Raw genomic sequence first — 27472 nt, forward strand, 5'->3', positions numbered from 1 at the left:
GACGCGGGGCTCGAACTCCCGGACCGCGAGATCGTGACCTGGCTGAAGTCGGACGCTTAACCGACTGCGCCACCCAGGCGCCCCGTCTTGTGCTGCTTTTAAGATTCTCTGTCTTCAACTGTTGGCACTTGGGTCATAATATGTCTTGTGAGTCTCTTTGTGTCATTTTACTTGGGACACTCTGTGGTTCCTGGACTTGGGTGTCTGTTTCCTTTGCCAGGGTAAGGATGTTTTCAGACATTACTTTTTGAAATAAGTTTTCTGTCCCTTACTTTCTGCTCATTCTCGAACCCCTCTAATATGAACATTAGCTTGCCTGATGTTGTCCCAGAGCTCCTTAAACTATACTCCTTAATTGTTTTTTCTATCCTGATTGGGTGTTATCTCCTATCTTATTCTCAAGATCGCTGATCCATTCTTCAGCATCATCCAATTTTCTGTTATGCCCTCTATGTATTTTTCATGTCAGTTATAATATTCCTCAGCTCTTAATGGCTTTTTTTTTTTTTTTTTTTACATTTTGCATCTCTGTTGAAGTTCTCACTGTCTTCACCCATTCTCCTCCCAAGTTCAGTGAGCATCTTGATGGCCTTTACTTGCAACTCTTGATTTGGTACATTGCCTATCTCCCTTTCATGCAGTTCTTTTTCTGAGGTTCTCTCTTGTTCTTTCATTTGGAACATAGTCCTCTGTCTCCTCACTTTGCCTGCCTCTCTCTTTTTTTCTATGTGCTTAGTAGATGAGTTACGTCTCCTGATCTTGAAGAAGGTGTCCCATGGTTCCCAGTAGCACAATTCCCCCCTTGTCACTTGAGCCAGCTGTGCCCCCTGTGTGTGTTCATGTACCTCCCTGTTGTGGTTGGCTCATGATTGGTGCAGACTCACCGCTATGTGGGATTGTCCCCCAGGGTGGATGTCTGTGAGGCCTGGACTTGACTGCTCTGAGCATGCTGGTAAGCAAGCCTGGTCAACTGGGGTGGGGGAACATCTGTGCTGGCTGAGGCTACCCACTTGGTGGGAGCCACCCAAGGTAGGCCAGTTGGGTAGGGCACAGGGTGCTAGCACAATAGATGGAAAGAGACAGAAATGGGCCCAGCTGGGTAGAAGGGGAATGAACAAAAAATGGTACCCACCAGCACTTCTGTCCCTGGTGAACATTCCAATGCATCCTTCTGGTACGTGCCCTAAAATTAGTGATGTTTCTTCGTGCATAACTCAGGTGCTTTTCAAACTGCTGCCTCTGCCCTAGGACTGGGTGAGATTGTAGAGATGCCCTTTAAGGGCGGTGTCCCTTCCGGCTCTCCCTGACATTAGCCCTGCTGGTTCTCAAAGTAGATGTGATGGGGGCTCATCTTCCCTGTGCGGGTTCACGGGGCTTGGGAGACCGACGAGGGGCTCAGACCCCTCAGTTCCTCACGGAGGGCCTCTGCGGTTGTGACAGCCCTCTTATTTGTGGGTTGCTGTGTCAAGGGGTGTGTGTCCTGATTAGACCCGGTCTCTGCCCTCCCTGCCTATCTTTCTGTCTATGATCCTACTCCACGATCTTCACACCACCTTGCTTATTTTTTAATTTAAAGTGCTTTATGGAGATAGAATTCACATGCCATAAAATTTACCCATTTGAAGTGTCCAATCCGGGGGCACCTGGGTGGATCGGTTGGCCAAGCATCTTACTCTTGATTTCAGCTCAGGTCGTGATCTCACGACTCTTGGGATCAAGCCCCGTGTTGAGCTCTGTGCTGAGAGTGTGGAGCCTGCTTGGGATTCTCTCTCTCCTCTCTCTCTGCCCCTCTCCACACCCCCCCCCTTTAAGAAATAAATAAACATAAACAATTTAAAAAAATAAAGTGTCCAATCCGGTGGTTTTTAGTATATTTGCAGAGTTTCTGACCTTCAACATCATTCTTTTTTTATTTTTTTTTTCTTTGAGACAGAGACAGAGCATCAACAGGGGAGGGGCAGAGACAGAGGGAGACACAGAATCCAAAGCAGGCTCCAGGCCCTGAGCTGTCAGCACAGAGCCTGACGTGGGGCTCGAACTCACAGACAGTGAGATCATGACCTGAGCTGAAGTCGGACGCTTAACCAACTGAGCCACCCAGGCGCCCCCAACATCATTCTTAGTTCAGAGTTCAAGGCAAAGTAATGGCTCAGACTATTGGAGAGGGAAGGGGTCAGATATTTGTAACAACTCTTACTTTTAGGAGGTCACCTTTGTCCTACATAGAGGAAATATGACAATATTTGTTACGCTTCTCTTGGTTCTGAAGTACGTATTTCTTTTGGGGGAGGGGAATGTAAGTTTATAGCACATGAAGTCAGCAATGTTTCTGATCAGGTTTCTACTTGAAACTTACTACTCATTGAAATTGTCCTTAAATGCAATAAAAGCATTTGCCTATCAAAAAAAAAATCAGTATTTTACAACACAGTGAAAAGTGTACTTGCATGAAAATTACTATAACTGACTTTACACCTAGACTTACCATTAACTCACTGCATAATTTTAGGAAAGGCCCTCAAATATTTAGTTCTCCATGTCTACATCTGTGAGAGAGACAGAGAGAGAGAGAGAGAGGGAGAGAGAAATACTGAAATCTTTTTCTAGTTCTTAATTTCTTTTTTTTCAATGTTGATTTGGAGGGAGCAAGAACGAGAGTGAGCAAGCAGGGGAGGGGGCAGAGAGAAAGGGGGAGATAGAATCCCCAGCAGGCTCCACACTGTCCATGCAGAGCCCGATGCGAGGCTCGATCTCATGAACTGTGAGATCATGACCTGAGCCAAAACCAAGAGTCAGACACTCAACTGACTGAGCCTCCCAGGGGCCCTCCTTAATTCCTATACAATAATTTGCAAGTGGGCCACTCTCTACTTAATGCTCTAATTTGGGGACTTTATTATTTTTGAAGGGGGAAAAAAAAGTCTGCAGTCTGCATGATCCTGATTTACGCATGTGATAGGATCATAGCCTTTGTGGCACGAACACAGCCTAAAAACACACATTATCAAACAGTGACTGGGGTTGAGGGTAAAAGAGAGGAGTTAAGAAAAAAAAAAAAACAATCTTAGGACTGTATGACCTTGGGCCGTTGCCTAATTGTATGGATGAGCATCCCGTGTTTTCAAACACCAGTCCGTCCCCAGGGGTCAGGAACGAATCTATTTCGTGTGTTCGGATCTCATGGCAGAGTTGGTGCTCAATAAATGCTTCCTGAAAGAGGGAATATATTTTGGATAGCAAAACCGTGCAAAAGAAAATGTTAGTGTAGGCAAACCAGACTCCACCAGGGTGAGGGTCACGGTGTCAGAGAGGCCTTTGGCAGGAAAAGAGATACTCCCCTCTATGAAAACGTGAAGCGTTTGCCCCCTCAGCAGACGTATCTGCGAGTAATAAAAACCCTAGACAATGTGGGCATCCTAACAAAGGAAGAAGCTTGCTGGGTACAGTGACAATTATGCCTTTATTGGTTTAGCACTCTGCAGACACATAAAGAGACGTTTCATTTTAAGAACCTGGAGCCAGTATGGAAAAAAGAAAACAAGCCTGCACCTTAACGAGTCACTAAGAAAAATCAGAGGCCCATGTGCAACAGCACAGTTTGAGGGGCCATGGTATTACCTTGTTTATGCTTCAGTGTGGCCGAAGGCATTGCTGTAGCATCCCTTCCTGACATTGCCAAGGGCTTTGTCTTTTTCTCCTGTTGGACCCAAGCCGAAGTCACCCTTTCCATTGGCTCGAGTCAGCCACAGCAGCATCTCTGGCAATTTGTAAGCAAGTGACAGCCGGCCCTGATTCATCAAAGTGATGAACCCACCTCTTGGCACACGGTGACCCGGCAGGAAATAGGACGGAAGTCTTCATTCTGCCTTGACTCTGGATCTCACGAGCACTATTTTTCGCGCACTGAGGGTTTGTCTGTGCACGTGCACACGAGGCCCTGGGAGTCATTTGCCACAAGGCACTTCTGAATGGGGATTTCGTTGGCTTCTCTGTCGTCTGCCCTTTCTTGGTTAAAAAACTCAGTAACTAGTTCTCGCATGTGAGTGCTTGCCCGAGAGAAATGGACGATTCCCCTCAACACCGCGGTTCCGGCCGCCCACCAAACCCTGCTCTGGGCTACCCGCATTGGTTGGGAACAAGAAACCTAGACAGGGGGTCCTGAGTGGCTCAGTCAGCTGAGCGTCCGACTTCGGCTCAGGTCACCATCTCAGGGCTCCTGAGTTGAGCCCCGCGTCGGGCTCTGTGCTGACAGCTCAGGGCCTGGAGCCTGCTTTGGATTCTGTAGCTCTCTCTCTTTCTCAAAGAAACATTAAAAAATACTACTACTAAAAAGAAACTGAGACAAAGATGACCAGGGAACTGGTCCTTGCCTGTGAGTCCCCTTCTTGACCCACAATTTCCAGGCCCAAGAGTTTCCCAGGTGAAATACACAGAAGGCGAGAGCAGGCAAAAACCCCCTTTCTTATTGGCCGAGATCAGTTCAGGCCACCGCAGAGCTGCACCAGAGGGCATTGTAGTGAGGGAACCCTTGTGCCCAAGGAAGACAGACCCAAGGAACTTTCTTTATTTGCCCTCGACCGCTGGTTCCAAAACTAGCTCTTCCTTGGAGAAACCCGACTGCCTTGTAAAATATAAATTCCCAGGCCCTGCTCCTCCAATTAATCACATTTCTGGAATGGGGTCTGGGAATGTATCAAATATCCTTAAGTGATTGTCATGTGGTTAATTATTTAGAAACTGTTGTCCTCAGACTTAATCTATATCCAACCTGGCTTTTAAAAGGGATGGGGCTGGGGAGAGAAAACGCTCTTTCCAAGAAAGGGGAGACACTCAGCCTCGTGGTATATGGAACAGAGGACTGTGCTAAAATGCGGTGGGGCCGGCTTGGCCTTCTGACAAGACGGGGCTGCTCGGTCCTTCCTGTCCTCCAGCCACATAAAAGAAGAGAGAGGAGGGAGTCAGTCAGAGGGAGAGACATGTCTGGGCCTCGTCTCCAGCAGGAACAGCGTCTGGCCCTGGTTCACCTTCAAAGACCGTTTCTCAAGGGCTCGGTTAACTTTTATTTATCACCGTGAAAGTAGCACTCTGTACCGCACAGTTTAGAAAGTCTGTTCGCCGTAGGATGGAGGGCCACGGAGTGCCAAGTGTTCATCCTGAGTGGTCCGGCACGCGGTATCGGCATCATGGCGCCACCCTAGGTCATGTCGGGTGGTGTCCTAACCTGAATGGGACAGAGGCAGCCGCAACGGGGAGGCCAAGGCAATGCAGGGAAGGAGGAAAGAGGGGTGGAAAGCAACAGGAGGACTGGGGAGACGTGGCCTAGAGGGTTTCCTCTTCCTAGACACTAGTGCCCCTTTTTCAGCCCAGTTAGGATGCGAGGAACCATCTTTGAACCTCCAAGTCCGTTAAAACAACAAGCAGTTATGTAAACACTTCTTGTTATTAAATGACCTGATTATGAACTCAACTGTGTCCCGCACTAAAGACAGTTTAGGAAAACGACTTAGCTTGCAGGTACGGCTTCGTAGCGTTCGGACAGGATGGTGGTTATGTGCAGAGGGGAGGCAGTTTGCCATTCCTTGGCCTAAATAACTGAACACAGAAAGATGCATTCTGGATATTGCATCTGGCAACGGCTTCTCTACACACACAAATCTGAACAAAAGTCACTTACATCGTGATTCTCCGTGTCTATCAGGAAAAGGGACGATTAAATAGGTACAGTTTCCCTTGGCTATGCACAAATGTCAGTGAGGATTAAAGAGAAAAATCCTCTTAGTGACAGAAAATTCCAGCTTTATCTTCAGCTTGGTGATGCTAACCTGAATGTTGCCGAGGAACTCTGAACAGTTCCGCTATTCTCGCTGAGGATTTTTTTTTTTCCAGATAGGAAATTTTTTTCCAGGTCTAAACCAATTACAGTGACTATCTTTAACTGAAATGAGCAATTTAAATGTTTGTTTTTTATGGAGCTTCCTCTTCTGGCTACCTTGGATGAAATAGGTGATCTCTGAATCCCAGAGTCCTTGTCTGCAAAGGGAAAAAAAATAGTTATCTTCCTAGAGCGTTGTGAGGCTGAAAAGAGATAACATACATATGCAAAGTCCCTGGAGCCCTCTAAAAACGAAATATATGGTTGCTTTCATTAATCTTTTATTACCAAAAGGTACAAGAATACCTTATTTTTGAGAGAGAGCCAGAGAGCCAGAGATCGATCAGGGGAAGGGCAGAGAGAGAGGGAGACACAGAATCGGAAGCAGGCTCCCGGCTCTGAGCTACCAGCACAGAGCCCGAAGGGGGGCTTGAACTCACAAACTATGAGATCATGATCTGAGCCGAGGTGGAATGCTTCATCAACCGAGCCGCCCACGCGCCCCTCTCTTTTGCTGTTTGCACATGCCATCTATTTCCTTTTTCATTCTTAACCATTGGCAGATGGCAATAATTCATGTTAAAATCCTCTTAAAGATCTGCATGCCTAAGTGATTCACATACATACACATATATTCACATACAAATATACATGTGTATATGTATAGATACAGAAAATCACATATGTAGGGAAAATATTATATATTCAGGTCAACTGGATGGACTGTGCCCAGATTGTTTTTGTTCTCCGCTGGTCTGATGATTCCAAACATGGGAAATCTGAAATAATTGCGTTTTAATTTTTTTTTCCTTCCTTCCCCCCCCCCGTTTTTTTTTTTTTTTTTTTTTTGCAAAAAGAAAGCCTTCACCAGAATGCTATTCAAATGCAAAAAACAAAGGAGAGAGAAAACCAACTATACTTATGGTAGGTTTACCTAGCTAACTTGGATGGTTTCCACAAACACTGAAACAGCATTAGAGCAGGAAAAAAATAACTGAGTATCTCCATAAAATGGTAAATCTTGGGGCGCCTGGGTGGCTCAGTCGGTTAAGCGACCGACTTGGCCTCAGGTCATGATCTCATGGTCCTTGAGTTCCAGCCCCGCGTCGGGCTCTGTGCTGAGGGCTCAGAGCCTGGAGCCTGTTTCCGATCCTGTGTCTCCCTCTCTCTCTGGCCCTCCCCCGTTCATGCTCTGTCTCTCTCTCTCTCTCAAAAATAAATACATGTTAAAAAAATTTTTTTTAAAAAATGGTAAATCTTCCTCTCTCTCCCTCTGGCATTTGGTGGTTTCTAATTTTCTTATACACAAGCAAGAACCAATTAATGAGTGTCTTACCTTTCATTGCAAAGCCACTCTCTGAAATTCCTAATCAACACTTACACAGTTAAATCATCTTGGAAGTAACTTGACTTCAAATTTATTCAAGAACTTAACAAATCTCAAAGATAAACAGAACACTTTATTATAAAACTTATAAAATAATTAAATATTACACATATATTTTGACTTTTCTCTATAACCCATTGTTTTATTCATCATTTTTCCTCAGAATTAATATCACTTAGAGAAGCAAGTGAGAACACATAAGAATAGGCTATTAATAAATTAATTTTTCCATAAAATAATAAAATGATCATTATATAAAGAAATGAATAATTTGCAATTTTTCAGAGGGCAAGGGGGTGGGGATGTGGAACTATATATTTTTTGATAATAAAATGGCTGCTAGTCTAGGCCAAGCCAAGTGGTTTGAGAGACTATTCAATCATTATTTCTCTGAGATTCATGAAGGCATGATTTTAATTAGAATGGGAACGAAGGATGTTCTAAATTTAACAAACCACTGTCTAGTTGGTGGTGCTGAGCTGGCAAACCCTGTTTGAATTGAGACTTGAGAAAGCAGTAAAATTGGGTTCCATTCATCAAAGAAACTGAGGAATAGCATGGAATTATATAAATATGCCCTTTTTAACCACATCTCAAAGAATTTCAGAAGGACTCCATCTTGTAAGTCACTTTGGTTTTGGCAAAATAGTGTGGTATTTTCCAACTGAGAACAATTTTAAGCTCATTAATGCCTATCAACAGCTGGCTTCCGATGACTGAAAATATCATCTGTAAGATTACAAAATATTCGTATTTATTGAAGGGCCTTGGCTTATGATTTATTAATATTAACATAGCAAGAAGACAGATGGGTTTTCTATTGCCACTCTTTTCTTGTTGTTAACTAAATCTTAGGGAAATTTTAAACATGACAGTTGGTAGGAGAAAAACCACAAGTGGTCTTTAATTTTCCAAGCAGCCCTGATGATATGTAGGGAACATTATAAATGATGGTCTAACACTGTGATTTTGCTACTTAGCTCCTCCTCGCTTTTTACCAGAAATGAACACCTCACCAATTCTGATTCCCAAAGAGCAGACTTGAGGCTCCGTGTCCTTGTTCAGCTAGCACCAAGAGTTATGAGGTTCATATAACGTGTAGGACGTCAACGTTGGCCTTTGATGTAAGTTTTGTGGGTTTTTTTTTTTTTTTTTCAGATTGTAATTTCAATTCAACGGAGATCTTCTTAAATAGTCCAAGTTGCCCTGTTTTCAGAATATTCCTCAGAACACTTTTCAAGTTGTAAATTTTAGTCTTGGAGACTCTCTATAAGCAGGATATACTTTGAACAAAATAATAAAAACAACACACGCACACTGAATAAACATAACGTGAAGCTTGTTGGTCCAGCAGCAAGCACAGTTATGAGCACCATTTGGCTTCCTGTGTAACCGAGTTCGGGCTGGCCACAGCGTCCATCCAACTGTGAGCTCCGAATAACGGTTAAGCAAGGTGTTCCATCCGTATTTGATTGCTCCAAGGCTCAGTCTTGGATCTAAGTCTTCAAGAACCGTTTCGAAACAGATGTCCTTGCCATGGAACACTCTAAAGTTCAAGGGCGGTGGGGCGGGGGGGGGCTGTCTCTCCCAGAGTGACCAGATTCTTCGTCAAAATTAAAAGGTGACGTATCTCAATGTGACTCATCACCTCTTTCCTGTAACAGTGCAAATCAAAAACGTTCCTTTGTCATTTCTCTTGGAAGTCAGATGGGTCCTCGCTTCCCATCTTCAAGTGCTTCGGAGTACCGTGTGCTTTGGGGACTTGGAGAAGGAGCCTGTCTGTTCTTGAGAGCCAGCTCCCCGGGGGCTGCTGTAGCCATGCAGGAGTGGTCTGCAGGGTTCAGCTTTCGAGCTCCGGAGGTGAGAGGTGAGACCCTGGCCCTGCGGCGTTAGGGAGGGCGTCAAGGTCAGCTCTTCCTCGTGCAGGATTTGCAGCACTGATGACCGTGAAATTTGTGGTTGCAGATGCCATGTTGAGGAACGAGGTGACACCAGCTGAAGAAATCTACACAGGATGGATCTTCTGCAGTGAGGAAAAAAAAAATTTAACACCATCAAAGAGAGCTTAGCCTTTTTTCTAAGGTGAGGGCCCGCCTGCCTTTTGTCTCTGAATGGTTCTGCTCGTTATATACTGGGATTTGGCTGGGAGGGTGGGAGAAGCGGGATTAAGACATCAAAAGGGGCTGTGCCCATTAGCTAAATGTTGGGGGGGGGGATGGGTGTTTAAAAAAAAGCCACGCCCTTTCCAGCCAGAGATTCATGGGTGATCCTTCCCAGTAGCCTGGGAGCCACACGTTGCATCCCTAGAACAGTGTGTTAGGGGTTGGGCTGCGATTTGGTCTAATACACTGGGAGTCAGCACACCTGGATTTGAGGCCCAGCTGCAACACTCTGTTGATTTAAACAAATTCCACAGCCAAGTTGCAGTTAAGTGAACTGAAGTCAACACCAGTCCTTTCTGACGTCTTTTGTTAACCCGTGTGATTATGGGCTGGACAGAGCACACTGGGCATCGGGGATTCCCAACCAGAAGGGCCGTGTCCATTTTAGGGTCAGGGCCTCGCTGTTGTACCGGATTCTCAAGGAGTTTTGACTTGAAAAAAGTATTTATGGTCTACCCTATACACAAAGAAGCCTTTTCCTTCATGGTTCGAAGTGTTTTCCCCTTCCTCCATGCCAGGCTTGAGAGACACCTGGCCCCAAGCCCCACACTGCCCATAGGTACCCACCCACGTCCCTTCCACATTCCTCCTTCAACGGCTCTGCTCTGGGCCCTGGGACATGGCACGCAATGCTCTCCGTTCCCGTTTCTTTTTCCCATTGCTCCCGATTTGTATCCTGTCTCCCTGTGATTCAGCACTGCCTACACCTCCTTCCCCATGCCTTCATTCCTCTGCCTAAAATGCACCCACTGGACCCCCATCCCTTAGTCGCCCCGCTGATCCTTTGAAAATGTATGTCGGGTCATGCCGGGTCTCAGCCCTAAACTCTCCCTCTGGCCCCTCTGTCCACCCGGCCGGAATGAAAGGTTTAGTCCTTACGATGGCCGACAACTGGTCTCTCCACTAACACTTGACCTCCTCTTCCTCCTCTCTTCCCTCCCTGACACGGGCCACCTGGCTCATGGCCCATCATGCCAGGAAAAATGTGGTTTCTCCCAGGATCCCAAGTCTCTGCTCAAAGGTCACTGGCAGTAGGGCCTTCCCAGAGTCCCTCTTACAAGCAGCAAGCTCTGTGGCCTCCCAGAGAGCCCTCCCTACTCCTTACCTTGCTTTATTTTTCTCCAATGATCTATGAGCACTCATCATATCCTGTGCCTCCCTATTGTCTGGCTCCTCTCTAGAATGTAAAATCCTTGAGAGCAGAGATTTTGCCTACTGTTTTCATTACTTCATTCCCAAGGCTTAGTGCCTGTCACAGAGTAGCTGCTCAAGAAGTATTTGTTGAACAAATTGGTTTTTACAGCTGAAACAACCAGTTCAAAGTCTCAACTTGGCTATAAAGGAGAAGTAGCAGTGATTTTTTTTTTTTTTCCTTTTCAATAACTCCTGGATAGATCTTGAAGGTAGAGTCTAGAGAATTTTCTGGCAGGCTGGTAAAGGTACGAGAGAAAAAAGAAGAATCAAGAATGGAGATAAGCTTTTTGCCCTGAGCGTCTAGAAGAATGGTCATAGGTACTGACACGGGGCCACCAGGGGTGGGGGAGGGGTGCTGCTGGTAGGAGAAGGGTGTGGCGTCTATTACCTGAGGGATCCAAGTCAGACATGAGATGAAGACCCATCCAAACTCTGTTTGCCTATATGTACACATATAGATGTAGCTACATCCATTATTTTAAATATATACTTGTACAGTATCTCATACCCCAGTCAATGAGCATGGAGCCCGTTCAATTGGAATGCACATCTGAGTCAGCTTCTGTTTCAGTTGCAGAGCCACCGCATCAGGACCAAAACAGGCCACTAAAACCACGGTCCTAACCGCACGGTTTATGCACCCCTCTTGGGAGAAGAATGGGATTTCAGCAGGCTTCTGCAGCTCGTGCTAGAAGCTCAAGGTATGTCCGGAAGCAGAAGTGGGGCGTATCACTGTGCCGTCGATATGAGCCCTGTGTTTCACTACGGTTGGGATATTGATCACTAATCGCTGGTTATCTGAGCTGTTAATCAGTCAGGTATTTTATTTATGCTGAGGATGACCTTGGCGCCCTCTTTCTTTGCCTCCCATCCTTCATGCCAACAACTGACAAATATTATGAGCTCATCTCCTGGCACCCCACCACTCCCACGAGTGCCACTGCTCCAGTGGGAACTTCTCCCGAACAAGAGTAGACAAGTCCTCCTTCGGCCCTGGGCCCTGTGCTCTTTCTTCTCTGGGTAACTGCGGGCGATCCTCCCACAAGTCAGATCCCACTGCTTCTGGGCTTGAAGTTCAGTATCGGCTTCCGCCTCAGTTGGAGTTAAATCTCAAGCCCTTCCAATGACTGACAAGGCTTCCAGGACAAGCTTCAGCTAATCACCTCACTCCTGTCTGCTTTCTACATCCTACTCCAGGTGTCTTGCTGTCCCTGATCAGATTCACGCATTGCTGCCTCAGGGCCTTTGCATGCGCTCTCCCCGCTGACAGGAACACTATCCTTCTAGATACACACCTAGCTCACCTGCCTTTGGGTCCCTGTTCAAATATCGCATCATCCAGGTGGCCTTGCGTGACAAGCCCATCTAAACGGGTTTTCCCTCCTCCTCCTCCTCCTCACCCCCGGTCATTCTTGTGCTCCATACTCTGCTTAAGTTTTATTTTCTACTTCACCATCTGACATTGTATACTTACTGGTTTGTTGTCTGTTTCCAGATAGGAGAGTGGAAGCTTTGCCCATTCTGTTCATCATTCTATCTACAATCAGACACCAGAACAGTTCCTGGTTCACAGTAAATGTGAAAAACTCTCCATAATATCTTAAGGTAGCAGCATTTCTCCATTTTACAAATAGCTCAGAAAGTTTAAAACCTTGCCCATGGGTGTGCATGGCCCATCATGGGAGTCTCAGAGGAGGTTCAAAGTATTACCATTTCTTTCCTTGGTCACCATGGATTTACTTACTGCCCACTAATTTTTTTTTCCTTTTTAAAAATTTTAATTTTAGTTAGTAAACATACAGTACAATATTGGTTTTAGGAGTAGAAGTCAGTGATTCATCACTTAGCTACAAGGCCCAGTGCCCTCCTTAAAGCCCATCCCCTCCCACCTCCCTCCCTCCACCCATAGTCTGTTCCCTATCGTGAAACATCTCTTGTGGTTGGTTTCCCTCTCTTCTCTTCCCACCCTCTTTGCATATGTTCATCTGTTTTGTTTCTTAAATTCCACATGTGAGTGAAATCATATGGTATTTCTTTCTCTCATTGACTTACTTCGTTGGAAATTCACTACCAGAAGACACACTCAGATTCCACCCATGGTCACCCTGCCAGTGATTTAAGAAGGAAGATGAACCGGGCAGTACTTTGGGCATGGCACTCTCCCTGGGGGAGGCAGGAGGTGGCCTCCAACTTTGTAAAACCATAGGCCACAACCGTGGCCAAGAAGGAACACCTAGACTTGTGTCTTTCATACCTGCCTTCTTACTTGACTCCTCTTGCCTAGAGAGACCTGATTTAGTCCAGAGGCAAGGAGAGAGGTCCTTCTAATAAACCTTTTTCATACCGTCATCTATCACGGCCCCCATCCCTGCAACCCATGAAGAACCGACCTCCGTCATAACACTGGTAAACACTCCACTTAGATTTCTTGTTGCAGCTTCCTCCTCCTCTGAGACACTGACTCCTTGTAGCTTAAGAACAGGATGTTGCCTTGTTCTTTTGTCCCTAGAAGAATGCTAGGGATATAGAGCAGGTGCTTAGCGACCCAGCTTTGAGTGAAGTAGAGAACCTCACCATGCTTGATGCATAATCTTTCTTTTATTTTTTTTTGTTTAAATTTTTTTTCAACATTTTTATTTATTTATGGGACAGACAGAGCATGTACGGGGGAGGGGCAGAGAGAGAGGGAGACACAGAATCGGAAACAGGCTCCAGGCTCCGAGCCATCAGCCCAGAGCCCGACGCGGGGCTCGAACTCACGGACCGCGAGATCGTGACCTGGCTCAAGTCTGACGCTCAACCGACTGCGCCACCCAGGTGCCCCCATAATCTTTCTTTTAACACACGTTGAGCACCAATGGTGGGCCAGGCACGGTGCCGGATGAGTAAGATGATGACACCAAGGGCCTCCCCACTAATCTGGGACCTAACGTATGTCTTGGCTCTCCTCCCCTTGAACTCCTGCCCAGGAGAGAACTGCTGAGCGATGTGCGTGATCGACCATTGTCCTTTATTCTGTCTCTGAGTACGTAAAGGGGCCTGCACTTCCAATTCTGTCCGTGTGTGGGTTTGTCTGGGGCCATCTGACTAACGGGGGAGAAAGGAGCAATCACCGATGGGGAAGAAAGGAGGAGACAGTCTGCAAGAACGGGACTACTTGCTCCAAAGGTGTGTTTCTTTCCCCCGTTAACCTGTCTGCTTGGAAAGCCTGCGGGTTTGTGGAAATCCAGCAAAGCCCCGGAGGTGACAGGGCTCCGAGCAGCTACTATCTTGCTAGTTTTCTCTCTGGTTGCAAGCCTCAGATAAGGAGAGCGTGCAGAGGAGGGAAAATTGAGGCCCAGAGCCTGGAGCGAAGGGTCTTAGAGATAAAATGCGAAGGGACGGGGACAGGGGAGAATCTGAGTGACGGTTCTGATTCTGATTCACCACAAATTGGGAAGCACGGAGTAAGACGTGAAGCCGTCTTGGGAAAGCTGCGGTCGGATGAAAAGCAAACTCAGCAGGCCCGTGGTGGAAAATAATTCTTTAGCACAAAGAAATCTGATTAGGGGGGAGGAACTATTCCCTGGTGTTAGATTTCTTCAAAATGAGTTGGGCTACTGAAAAAGCAGCACAGTTCACCCAGATCGTTCAATTTCCCGGTTCTCCACCAGCACACCTGCACTTCATTTAAACGGACAGTAACAAAGGAAACATCTAAGGTGGGTCCCAGGAGGAAGAATGTTCCCGGAACGTCACCCGTGTCCCCAGTTCCTGTTCACGCTTGCATTCGCACTGGTTGGTACAGTCGCTGGTGCGTGGTGGTTACTTTTTCGTTTGCTTGTGCAACTAAAACGGTTTTTAAAAACGGACTTGTGGGTGCCTGGGTGGCGCCGTGGGTTAAGCGTCCTACTTCAGCTCAGGTCATGACCACACAGTTTGTGAGTTTGAGCCGCGCATCTGGCTCTGCCCTGACAGCTCGGAGCCTGCCTTGGATTCTCCCTCCCCTCCCTGACTTGTGCGCACACTCTCTCGAAAATAACTTTAAAAGAAAATGGACTTGCAAGATGACTGTTTCAAAGAATAGCTAAAAAGCCTTAGCACAGAATTAGATTTTCCCTGCGCGTGCATGCAAATGAGCATTTGGGGCAGGAACTGCCCCAGATTTGTGCCTCGTATGCCTCTGAGCAGCACCGTTCACAGATTGTGATGTGAATGGCGCCCCCCAGAGTTGTTCTAGGAATAAGCGGCACAAGCACGTACAATGGAGTTTTGGAAAATTCTCTGACGATTTGGTAAAAGTGACTGGAGTACAGGGCTTGTTACCTCTCTTTGCAGGAGCTGGACAGAAGTTTGTGTTACAGGCTCGTAGCACGGGAGGTTTCTGACGGAGCAGGCAACTGGAGGAAGGCCGGCCCTGCTGGACGCAGTGGACCGAGCGGGTCTGGACGCCCCCTCCACAGGTCACCGTGCACTGCACAAGAAGGAAAGAGGAAGGAGTCAGCAATACTTGGCTGGAGGGTGTCCTTTCTGAGGTCAGTGATGTCAAATAGAAGGGATCTCCGTGCTTCATGCCATGTCCAGGGGGCCTGCTGGCAAAATGGGAGTTGGCCAGAGACCCGTATGTGTGCTCAAGTTCACGGTGGTTGTAACACACAGGAGCTAGGTGATCTGATTGGAATGCTGCCTATCTCGCCCCAGAGAATGTGTCTTCAGTTAAATGACTCATAAAGAAGAGAGCTTCCAGAAATACGGAAGCTGCTGTAAGAATGCAGAAACCTAGGCAACTCATCACGGTATTTAAATAATTCCAGATAATCTCTGCAGATGCAGTATTGGGGGAGAGATAGTTCAGAATTAGGACAGCAAGGAAATAATACTTCATCCAAGGAAGCTTTGGAACCATGCCCTCGGTGGCCAGCCAAATTCTGAGTTGGCACAGTGGGTGGGTGCTTCCCAGAAGTCAGTGATTTCGCTTGTTCAATTAAAAAAAAAAAGAAAATAGATGGCTAACAAGGACTATCAACTTTTTTTAGTTCTTCCAGACACATATGGAAAGATATTTTATAACATAATATCAGGGAAAAACAAGACAGCCCTTTTACCCTGATTATTTTTTGTTTTGCTTTTAAAAATTCACTACAGGGGCACCTGGGTGGCGCAGTCGGTTAAGCGTCCGACTTCAGCCAGGTCACGATCTCGCGAGATCTCGCGTGATCTCGCGTGAGTTCGAGCCCCGCGTCGGGCTCTGGGCTGATGGCTCGGAGCCTGGAGCCTGTTTCCGATTCTGTGTCTCCCTCTCTCTCTGCCCCTCCCCCGTTCATGCTCTGTCTCTCTCTGTCCCAAAAATAAACGTTGAAAAAAAATTAAAAAAAAAATTCACTACATTCTTTTTCTTATTTTGTAGATAGGTGAAGTCTTCATTCTGGACAAGCATCATTATATGAACTGGTATTTGGAAGGAAAAAAACGTGGGAGTGGAAAGACTGAGTTTTGGATTTTAGCACCAAATTCAAATATAGCTATATGATTATCACATCATCTAACCAGAGGTTGGTAAACTTTTTCTGTAGAGGTCAAGATAGTCAATATGTTCACCTTTGTGGGCCATGTGGTCTTTGTTGCACCTACTCTGCCTTTGTAGCATGAAAGCAGCCATGCGCAATATGTAAACAAAAACAAGCATGACTGTGTTCTAATAAAACTTTATTTATAAGGGGCGCCTGGGTGGCGCAGTCGGTTAAGCGTCCGACTTCAGCCAGGTCACGATCTCACGGTCTGTGGGTTCGAGCCCCACGTCGGGCTCTGGGCTGATGGCTCAGAGCCTGGAGCCTGCTTCCGATTCTGTGTCTCCCTCTCTCTCTGCCCCTCCCCCGTTCATGCTCTGTCTCTCTCTGTCCCAAAAATAAAAAAAAAAACAAAACTTTATTTATAAATAGTTGGTAATTGTTTGCTGATCTTTTGTCTAAATAATCTTAAGAGAATCAAATTCCAAATCTCTTGAGTAAATGGTGATAAAAACTTGAAAAAGAAGTCCATAGCAATATATAAAGTGCTAAGCATGATGTCTAGCCTATTAGAGATACACGATCATGCTACTTTCTTTTTCTCCATGGTTTAGTTCTCAGATCCTTTCCCATACACATAGGTAGACACACACATTATATATACGTATGTATGTGTGTATGTGTACTTACAAAGACGTGGATGCATATGTATATACACACACATACATCATTATACCTAAGTGTGTATGTATGTATACTTACAGAGACACAGATCTGTAGACGTACATTTGCCCCCACCCAAACCCCATATTTAATGATGGGGTGGGTGGTACCTCTCAAGCTGGCAAGTTCTTTGAAGGGCTATGTACATGACATCTGTTGGTTGGAGGGTGTAAGAACCCCAACACAGCTTATCTCTAAGCCTTCGCTTCCCACACCAATCCCAGCCAATCGGAACCAAACCACTGTAACCAAAGTTTCGTAGAAGTCTTCTGAGATAAAGGTGCCTCTAACATCTAATGGGCTTAAGAGCTGGGTGTCCTTGCCTGAATTGCCTAACTCTGAGCTTTCCCTGCCTCTTCTACAACATAGGGACAGAAATCCCCATGAACAAGGCTGTTTGACAAATGGTAGCCATTATCACATTATTAGAAACATGACCTAAAAACCAAAGAAGTCAAGATGCTGAGCACTGTTTCTAAAATACAGGACACCTGGGTGGCTCATTAGGCTATGCGTCCAACTCTTGATTTTGGCCCAGGTCATGATCTCATGGTTCATGAGTTTGATCCCTGCATCAGGCTCTGAGCTGACAGCACAGAGACTTCTTGGGATTCCCTCCCTCTCTCTCTCTCAAAATAAAATACAGAAGACTTTAGTGAGGCAGCAGCAATAGTGAACATTGAGCACCATGGGACAAGCCCAGTATAAATATTTTCTATTAGGTACTCACGAAAAACATTAGCTCTGCAAGATATTGTCATCTTGATTTTCTAGATGTGAAAGCCAGAGCTCACAGATTATGGAAGCGGCCCAGGACCACACAGGTGGTGGAGCTGGCCAAAGATCACAAACCGTTTTGCCTCCAGAACTTGAGTTTCTGTTCTTTCCCTTTGGACAGGTCCCTAACAGCAACGGTCGGTGGGCTCCCTCCTTTCTGGGAATCTCACTTAAATATACATCTCCTTAACCTGGGTGCGCTTACCTGCTGCCACGGCGATGAATACCATCCAGCTGCCACACTGAACTCAGGACGGGCTGGACAAGCCCCCCGCTGGCAGGTTTCTTCCAGGTCGAGAATTGGTTTCTTAATATGGCGGCACCTTCGCTCCGGGAAAGTGATCAGCTTTCCCTGGAAGGCCTTCTCACTGCATTTCATCTCCCTCTTCCTCACGCCCAAACCACAGGTCATCGAACACTAGAAGCCAGGACAAAAAGGCATTAAGTATGTGGAGCTCCACGGTCAAGTCTGCCAAGCAGACGAGCCACCCATGTGACATTCTGGGTTGGGATTATGACAGGTCAACCACACACACTCAAGGATCCTAAAGGTAAAGCCACCCCATCCCTCATACTAGAGAACGTGGGCTAACTGTCCCAAAGTTTCAGAGCTCATCACCATGCGACCCATATGGATGTCGGGTTGACTCCTAGAGAAAGACTAGATGGGCAGAGGATGGGCACAGGGGCTCTGTGTAGTGTTCATGTGGATGTCCACATGTGGGGTGTGTCATCTATGGGTCCAGGTCTACCTCAGGCCTCTCTGAAGACGTGGAGTCGGTGACAAGGAGGCGGGGCACAGAGATGAGGGTTCGAGAAGGCTGAGTGGGAAGAACCACTCACTCGTCCTGTACTTGACCCTGCCTCTCACTTGACTGCGCTCCAGCCTGAAGCGGTGTTACAGGAAAGAGAGAAGGATGAGGGCTGATGAAGGATGAGAAGCCTTGTTTCAAGTATGTGAAATGGCATTGTGGGATAACACAGGGAGCCTTGATGAAAGGAAGCGGTACGGATCGGTGTCCTTACAACTTGGTGTAACTATCCTAAGCCACGAAGGACACTGAACTTCACACAACAGCTCCGTGAGGGAGGGGCGACTGTTGGCCCCACTGTGTGGACGCTGAAGCCAGGCTCTGCCATGTTGAGTGGCTGGCCCAGGGTCACCCCCGGAGCAAATACTGAGGGCTGCGTGCAAATGGGGGACATCTGATTTACCCCTGCATTTAGCCATTAGGTGATACTGTTTCTTAACGAAAACGGATGGGAAGACGAGTGGAGGCACTCGTTATGTGTGTGACTATATACATGGAATAAAAGGGCACCAATGGGCTGGACCCCCTGCCTCTACTGTACCCTACCATCCCCACTATTGACCTTATCTCATCCTCAGCCTCTGTCTTCCTCACCATACTGCCATCTCCTCCACAGCAGAGACCTTGGCCCTTCAGGTACGGACGGAAACTTCAGGCTTGGCGACTTTCCTCATGTTGCCTACGTCTGTGCGTGCGCCCGAGTTTCCCCAGCCAGAAACCCAGGAGACTTCTATCTTCACCGGTCTACCTCCCCTCCACCCACAGATGCCTGAAGGTGGCAATGGCCTCCGTAGGAACTCTCGAAGATTCTGCTTCTCTCCACCCCTGGAATGCTCTCATCCTGCGTCCCGATTACAGCAACCTCCCCACGAGCGCCTTGCCTGCCCCTTGGGCGGCCTGCCTTGCATCATGTTATTCTACTTCATTCAAAGTTCTAAGTGGCCCTGACACTGGGGTCCTGATGAAGCTTTCAGCTTCCACCCCACCTTCCTCCTGTCATACCGGCTGTGTTATCTTCTCTCCCCTCTCCCTCCTTTGGGGTGTGCCCTCCATTGGGAACAACCTTCCCCCAACCCCACCCTTGCCCAATTCTTGCTCATCCTTCAGACTCATGCTCCCTGGAAAGTCTCTTCTGACAAGGACTCCTCCTGGCGGAAGGGCCGGGGGACCCCCAAGCTCTCCCAGTGGAATTACAGACCCCCCCACTACAGCACTCTCCATACCCTATCTGCGGTGCCATAAACGCCCGGGCACAGGCCTGTTCCATGCGGTGGGTGCTTTTTCAGGATTTGCCGAAGAGTCGGAGGGAAGAATGGATAATGAGTAGGCACCTGTGCTATGTGTGTGGAACAGGAAGAAGGTTTGATCATCTGGGTGCTGGTGGGTGAGCTGAATATATAAAAAAAAAAAAAAAAAAAACCCAGAAAATAAAGAGACACCGGGGTGGTTCAGTTGGTTGAGCGTGTGATTCTTGACTTTGGCTCAGGTCATGACCTCAGGGTCATGGGACTGAGCCCCACATTGGGCTCCAAACTGAGTACTATCTCAACTCCTACCTCACTCCAGGAAGAGACAACCCACTGCAGCCGGTTGTTTTTGGGGCATCGTCCTAACACACAGCCCTCCTGTGACTCTGGCCTCGGGGTGCTGGAGCACAGGTTCTCTGGGAGATCCTCTGCCGTCGGGGGGCTTTTGCACAGGATTTCACGTTTCCTCACCCCTCGCCCGCAGGTCTTGGAACACTAGAGATGGAAAAACAAAGCTTATTTGCATGCTGGTTGCAAGTGATTTTCTTCCAGGTGAATGCGGAGAACCTACTAGTGCAGTATTTGCAAACCTATTTTGCAGCTTTAGAACCAAATGCCCAGTGAAGGCCCTTGCAGCCAGCAGGAGGGATCTTTCCTCCGTGCAGAGGCCTTACATGCAGGTTGGCTATCGTTGTCAACAGTCTCAATGCCCAGTGGCTGCTGGTCACCCGGGTCCGGAGACGAGGTGTTCTCTTCACAGCACACATGGCCAGGTGGAGAATGGTATGTGGCCTGTTCCTTGGGAGAACCATGGTCCTGTCTGGCACAAGGCAGAATTGGTCTGGGCACCTGGCTATGGAGGATTACTGTGCTTCTGCTGAGAAGCATCATAGATATATACATACACATCTAATAGCAACCGACTGTGACATTGACAAAAATGGGTTGGGGATGTCCAGTTCTTCGTGTTCCTACTCATCGGCTGCCTCTAGGCAGGGCTCGGTGCTATTGGGGAATAAACAAATAGGCACTCGGCAAATGTCTGCGAATGAATCTGCCTTTCTTGACCTTCCTAAGAACCCTGTGACATAGACAAGGTGGGGAACAGTCTCCTCGCTTTCAGATGAGTACTTAAAAAACTTCCAAGGTCACTTAGAAGGTGTTGGCTCCAGGTCAGGTCTGCCCTCAAGGGACATGTCCCCTCCCCAGCCTTCTTTTCTGCTCAGAAGAGCCATATGAGATGCACCTCTCTTGCCTTGGCTGTTTGTCAATATGTAAACATCTGGGCACAATTCCAAGCCCGTTCAGAGGATCAACATGACTTCTGGCTCTTCACATTCTTCAGGGAGACGGATGCTGATGGTACTCTCATCATCTGCAAACTACAGCAGCAGGACCCATCCATGCCATGCCTCCCATGTGATGGTGCATCTTCCTCTTTATCGCACGACCTTCTACCAACCCTCTGCGATCACCGCTCTGGTCCCGTTCTGCAGCAGGGCAGTCTGAGACTCAGAAAGCCTTCGAGAACCTGACTAAGATAATCAAACAGCTGCCAGGAAGCGGAGAGGGGGCAGGCAGACGAATGTGGCTGGTGTCAGACAGGGCTGTGCACCACTAAGCAAGTCCTCCTTCATTCATGGTCAACATTTCTAAATGGTTGGTCCTTATCCAACAGAATTCTTAGGTTTTCAGTTGTTTTGTTTTTGTTTTTGTTTTTTAGAATGGGTTTCCAGAGACCTGGTCTCTAAGAGGAGGACAGGGTACAGTAATAAATTCAGAAGGACTCCTTCCAAATTAGTCATGAAGATGTTCTCAACACATGTGCTCTTAGCAAACAACCAACCAAGCAAACAAACCCAAGGAAATAAAATACTCTCTCAAAATATTTCTATGTCAAATGTGGGGCAAATTCTGAACTAAAGCTCCTTTTGGGGATGTCCCATTTGGAACTGTTGGTTCCCCATTTCTTGTCCCTGTGCCCACCATACACATTAGGCTAAAACAGCCCTTGAATGTTCTTCTTGTAAACTGTACCTCCTTATCTGCAAAGAATGAGACCAGACATAATACCGTATCCTATTTAGACTTGCCTTCTGCTATCAGTCAATACATTCCTTCATTTTAAAGCATATCTACACATGCTCAAAGATATTCTTTCCCACCGCTAGTTCCTTACTCCCTTAACAGACAGAGTTGTAACATTTTTAAAAATCCCATGTTCTATAATTACAAAAAGTCTCAGTCTGAACTCTGTGGGGGATTTGTGAGTACACAGCTATACTTTATCAGAAATCAATACTCCAGGATAATGCACTGAAGGAAAGCATGGCAGAAATGTGGTCCTAGACTTCTACCTGGCTTCATTGTTCAGGCAACGAAAGCGCTGCATCTTCTTGATTATTCCATAAAATTGGCTTGACATCCGTGGTTTAGCAGAGACTGGGCTGCTGTCCCCTACAGTGTGGGATGTTTATCTCTATCAAGTAGATGCCGGTAGCATCATTCTCCCAAGTTGGGACAGTCAAAGATGCTTCCAGACGCTGTGCCTGAGGGGACCTTTGGCAAACTGAGCCCCCACTGAGCACTTCTGACTTGTGAATGGCCGGTGGCTCTAAGCCTCGGCTGATTGCACGATTTTCTACCTTTCACTGAGAGTTTGTGACAATAGGAAATTTTACGCCTGACTCCCCTCTGTATCCCTCTAACCCCGCGACTCTTCCCCACCAAGCAAGAGTTGAATATCCTTCCTACGCCACCTTCTTTGTATCTGCATTTTCCATGTGCTTTGGAGAAATCAGTAGCCATTTTGTCTGCCAATCCACGGACACTCCAATCCTTTCCAGCTGTGCTCTACAGCCTAGCCTGAGCGCCCCCCGTACTCTACTCTCTAGACTTCTAAGTAAGACCTTAAGATGTTGTGCATGGGTTCCTAATCTACAGGATGCAGAGAAATCACAAAAAACACAAATGAGAATGCCTCATCACGCTAACTCAGTGTGATGCCCAGGAAAGCATAAAAGCTGAGTGCCTCGTGGGGGAGCCAACACCCCTGTTTTTGCCACTTTCTTTGTCCACAGGAAACAAGACTCATGACTCCAACTCGTGCCCACTTACCTGAGACCAGGGTCCAAGGCTCCATTCTGGAGGGCAGGCATGACTGTTGCAGACTCGCACCTGAGTGGGCGTGCTCACTGGGCAGAGAGAATGTAACACTGCTTCCTCCTTCTGGAATGGCTTCTTCTGGACACACTGGATCTTCCTGCTCTGCTGGCCCCCCGCACATGACCTGCTGCACACGCTCCATTCGCCTGGCTTCCAGCTTGCAGTGAAAAACGACATGACTTCCAATGAAGCTAAGATTTTGGACCATCCCTTCCAAAGCAGTTACCGCCTAAGATTTAACCGCCTGATAAAAGTCTTCCATCAATTTTAGAACCCGTAAGGGCAATTCAGAATAATTCTTCTTCCACAGGTTTTGAAGCCTATGCTAGTGTGGCCCAGGGATAGGGAGTCACATGAAATCACAACACGCTTTTGGGCAAAAAGACATTCCTGCCCTTGGCAAGGGGAGAGACGTGTACCCTTTGGAGACCCGAACAATTCATTCATTCAGCCAAGTCTACTGGGGTCTTCCCTTTGTGCCGAGGACTCTCCTAAGCATCAGGCTTGGAAAAATGAACGAGGCAATGTTGTTTCCATTAAGGAGCCTACAACACAGTGATGAGGTGGACATGTGAACAAAGACAGTACTATGTGACACTCGCCACAAGAGAAATTAATACAAAGTACAGCAGTTAAACTAAGGGAAGAGCGATTAACGAGAGGGGGAAGGGGTGGGACGGGAGGGGGAAGGAGGGTTGGGGGAGGGGAGGGGGGAGGTGTGCACAAGCATCACACATGCGTGCAGGAGACAGGGGCACATTCAGAGGTGGCCATTTCTAAGTACACACTTCCCCCAACTAACTTTTCTGGCTACTCTGAAACTTTATGAATGCTTGAGAGACATAACCTTGTGTTCTTTATTGAAAGATTGCCGTGGGGGCGCCTGGGTGGCTCAGTTGGTTAAGCATCTGACTCTTGATCTCGGCTCAGGTCATGATCTCACAGTTGGTCAGTTCGAGCCCCGCATCGGGCTCTGTGGGGACAGCTGGGAGCTCGCTTGGGATTCTCTCTGTTTTTCGCTCTCTATGCCCCTCTCCCGTGTGCTCTCTCTCTCTCAAAATAAATAAAAATAGACTTAAAAAAAAAAAAAGAAAGATTGCCAGATCACTTTTATCACAGCTGAGACTTGGTGTGAATTTGAAGGGTGATGCACTGAAACTAGTAACCTTTCCGATCACTGCATTCGACTAATTGATATTCTAGGACTTGAAGGCCTGGTATAAAAAAGATCCGCGAGATAAGATCTTACACATTTCAGTCACAGGAGCGCTGTCTAAAACTGATGTGGGCTTACCAGTGTTCTAAATTTCATTTCCAGAAACAAACCATCACTTGAGGTCAAATAACGTTTCTGTTTTACCTTTGCCTTTCTGCCACATTTACTAGTCCTGTAATGTTCTCCTCTGGTTTCTCCCACCAGCCTGATGCGTGAAATTAAAAACCTTCCCTTCAGTCCAGAGAATTTAGCACATGAGTTCTAGATGACACATGTTCTAAAACACTGCATAATCCCTATTAGCTTATTTAAAGAAAGAGAATCCAAAATAAAACAATTCCTTATTTGTAGAATTATTCGCATCTTGTAGGACGTAAAGAAAACACGCCTATTAGGAAATTATTAGTTTCAGCATTCTCCTATAAAGATGGGATTTTCGTCTACCCGATTCAAGTTTTTCCCTCATGCGGCAAATATGGTGAGTCTGTAAAAGTATGGAAAGAGCACAACACAGGTGGACTTTCCTCATGACCTTCATGGTTGTGCACACTTGGGCCCTAGGCTCCCTCTCCATCTGTCCTCAGTCCCTCTGAACCCTACCTCAAAGCCCAGCTTCTAACGCCGTCCATTTCCCCCTGGCTGCGTTTCCTATTCATAAGACCTCACAGCCCGTATCTCACTGCATCTCAATTATTTCCTTACGCTCCCAGTTCTTGCGTTACATTATGGGTTCCCTGATGGGAGGAGCTACAATTTCTCCAGATCCAGCCTGGCCTCCAGTCAGTGCCTATGACATGGTTGTTATGTGGGAAAACAACAGAGTTAGACTGGATGAACTCCTCTGTCCTTGTAACTCGAACAGTCTAAGACCTCATTGCCAGTGTATCTCTGGGGAAAAACAGTCACCGAGGGTCCCATTATTCCAACAGAAAACATAAAGCTATAAATGATACGGTGGAGAAGAAAGGAACAGAGCAGAAGATCCTGCCCATTACATCACTCTAACCCTGCAGAGCCACTGGGAGGGCTGTTCTGCTTTTAAATAGCTAGTAAACTGGTCACTGCAGAGTGGAATTTCTACACGTGGCCATCACGGAAGTTCTAGAAGTCAGGCATGAGCAAGGCTCTCTCCCTTTTCACAGATGTACATATGAATGGGGTCCTTTTTATGCTTGGCAGAAATAACCAACAATGGGAAGTAGGCTTAAAATCAGAAAACATCAGCACGCCATTCAAGCAAACTCACACGTCCTACGCACACAAATACACGCACACCATCTAAAGATGACACCTTACTCCACAAGGGTCAATAACACTGTCTGGTAACCATGTCTTATTAGCAAAATGGGAAAAAACAAATCCATGGAAGCCCACCAAATTTCTTTCTACTCTTGGTGTTCAGAATACAGCTGGTTCCAGATTCTGTGAGAAAAACTAGGTTGACACATGGGTATACGGGATTGGTGAATAGCTGAAGCCCGAAACAATTATGACAAACGTGCTCTTACAAGGGAAAAATATATGTACGTGTATGAAAAGATTGTGCAATATAATTGCATCACCGCAGAGCAAACACTACTTATTAAGATGATCTGAAACATTAGTGAACACAACGCTGCTTTAGAAGAAACTCTGTCAATTCTCTATAAATACATTTGGCAGCAGATAAGTCACACAAAAGACTCCATTCGGCTGGGAAGATTACTTAAAATTAGCGTCCAAACAATAGTGTGGCTAAAATCCATCCAAAAAACAAACCCACCGAGATCCCCATAGAGTTCCATCATCAGAAGTGGATTACCACTTGGCCTCTACCCTTTCTTTTTATTTTGTGACTTGCTACTGTGTAATTTGCATTTGGGGTTTCATGGTCTGCATAGTATTATGATTGTTAAATTCTTGGATGACTATATGAAAGTTAAACACACAACCACATGTAAATTCAACCAATATAGGATTTAGTGTTATTTAAGTATCTGTTTTAGTTCAGAGGGGTCTCTATGTAAAGATTTCAAAAGAAAAATGAAAGACACCTTTAAATCCCAGGGTTAGGTTCATACAGCCAGAGTTAAAATGCATGTCTAAGGCAAACTTGTGTCTTTCGAGTTACACATTTTCACCTCAAATGTCCTGTTTTCCTCTGTCACTTTTTTGGGCACTCTGTCTCTCCCTGAGTCACTTTTGATCAGAAGGACCGGCAGTGGGTTTCAATTTTCTCATATCAACAATAAGAAAATACAAGTACAAACATAGCCAGAAAGACATTTCCAGATGACTTACTAAGCAGGGCAGGAGAAAGCATTGCATATTTTGGGTTCAGTTGCTGGCTTGGTTCTTGCGTTGCAGAAGGAGGGACTGACTTGAGTGTTTTGATCTCGTAAGCAAATGGCCTTTACGCTTATGTAACCTAATAAGACATCAGAAGTTACAACGTGAAAATCACAGATAACCGGTTTGATTTCATTTCCATGTTTAGCTTCTGACTTACCAGGATTCTGATGTTGAACTCAAGGTATGGAATCCAAATACTGCATGACAACACCTCCTTTTGATAAAATCTGCAACTCATTTGAATCCCAGTCTCCCCCACCCCCCCCACCCCCCAAGATAATAGCTTTCATGTTTTAATGATTTTAATGTGTAGCTTCTTGGGTTTTAAGACTGGTGCGGATTCCCGAACCATGAAGTGATAAATACCACCTTTTGGGGTTTTTGTTTGTTTGTTTGTTTGTTTTTGTTTTATTTTGTTTTGCTTTAGTGGGACCCGTTGTCTGGCTTGCAGTATCCATCTCAGGACTTCTCATCAGAGGCACATATTTTTTGTGTGAATAATTTTATCTGTCAGCTCTCCAAATACGAAGGCTGCCTCCTCTGTGAATTCGGTTTGTTTCTATTTACACGGTACGTTTCCTTACGATGGCATCCGAGAAATGATGAAAAGTCACTCTTGTGATCATGATTAGGTTAAGGTCGGTCACCAAAACCATATTGGGATTCCCTAAACTTAATTGTTTACTTCCAGAGCATGCATTCATTTGGACTCTCCTTCTCATATGCCTCAGACACATCGCGGTCTGTAAGTTTCGTGAAGGGACTGCTAAATCCAGCCAAGGGGAGAATCCCACAGCGCACTTCTCCAGCATCCTCCCTTTGGATGGACTTGTTCTCCATGAATGGAAAATGGATGGACTCTCTCTCCCTCCCAAGGAACTGTGCTCTCCCGGGAATAGCAGGAAGTTATTGCAAATGATCTCAAAGAGCATTCGGTATGTGAAAAACTCATAATTTAAGTGAAAAAAAGCATAGGGTCAACAGGTATCTACGGCATGGTTTATGCGCAGTAAAAAAAGTAGACTAGGGGCGCCTGGGTGGCGCAGTCGGTTAAGCGTCCGACTTCAGCCAGGTCATGATCTCGCGGTCCGTGAGTTCGC

At 46.4% G+C, this 27472-nt stretch overlaps 1 protein-coding gene across 1 annotated transcript in view; it reads right to left on the reverse strand.

The window, feature by feature from the left end:
* Positions 1 to 7312: 7312 nt before the first annotated feature.
* ADAMTS18 (ADAM metallopeptidase with thrombospondin type 1 motif 18) overlaps positions 7313 to 27472 on the reverse strand; it is a 147927-nt gene continuing 127767 nt past the window's right edge. Inside the window, exons 17-22 of the mRNA XM_040443412.1 lie at positions 26322 to 26448; positions 22778 to 22982; positions 19970 to 20155; positions 17807 to 18019; positions 14921 to 15068; positions 7313 to 9282 (exon numbers count right to left, since the gene is read on the reverse strand). Coding sequence (XP_040299346.1) covers positions 9167 to 9282; positions 14921 to 15068; positions 17807 to 18019; positions 19970 to 20155; positions 22778 to 22982; positions 26322 to 26448 — 995 coding nt within the window. The 3' untranslated portion in view covers positions 7313 to 9166. The remainder of the gene's footprint in view (positions 9283 to 14920; positions 15069 to 17806; positions 18020 to 19969; positions 20156 to 22777; positions 22983 to 26321; positions 26449 to 27472) is intronic.

Source organism: Herpailurus yagouaroundi, unplaced genomic scaffold, assembly GCF_014898765.1.
Source record: "Herpailurus yagouaroundi ecotype Mexico unplaced genomic scaffold, PumYag 190, whole genome shotgun sequence".
NCBI lineage: Eukaryota > Metazoa > Chordata > Mammalia > Carnivora > Felidae > Herpailurus > Herpailurus yagouaroundi.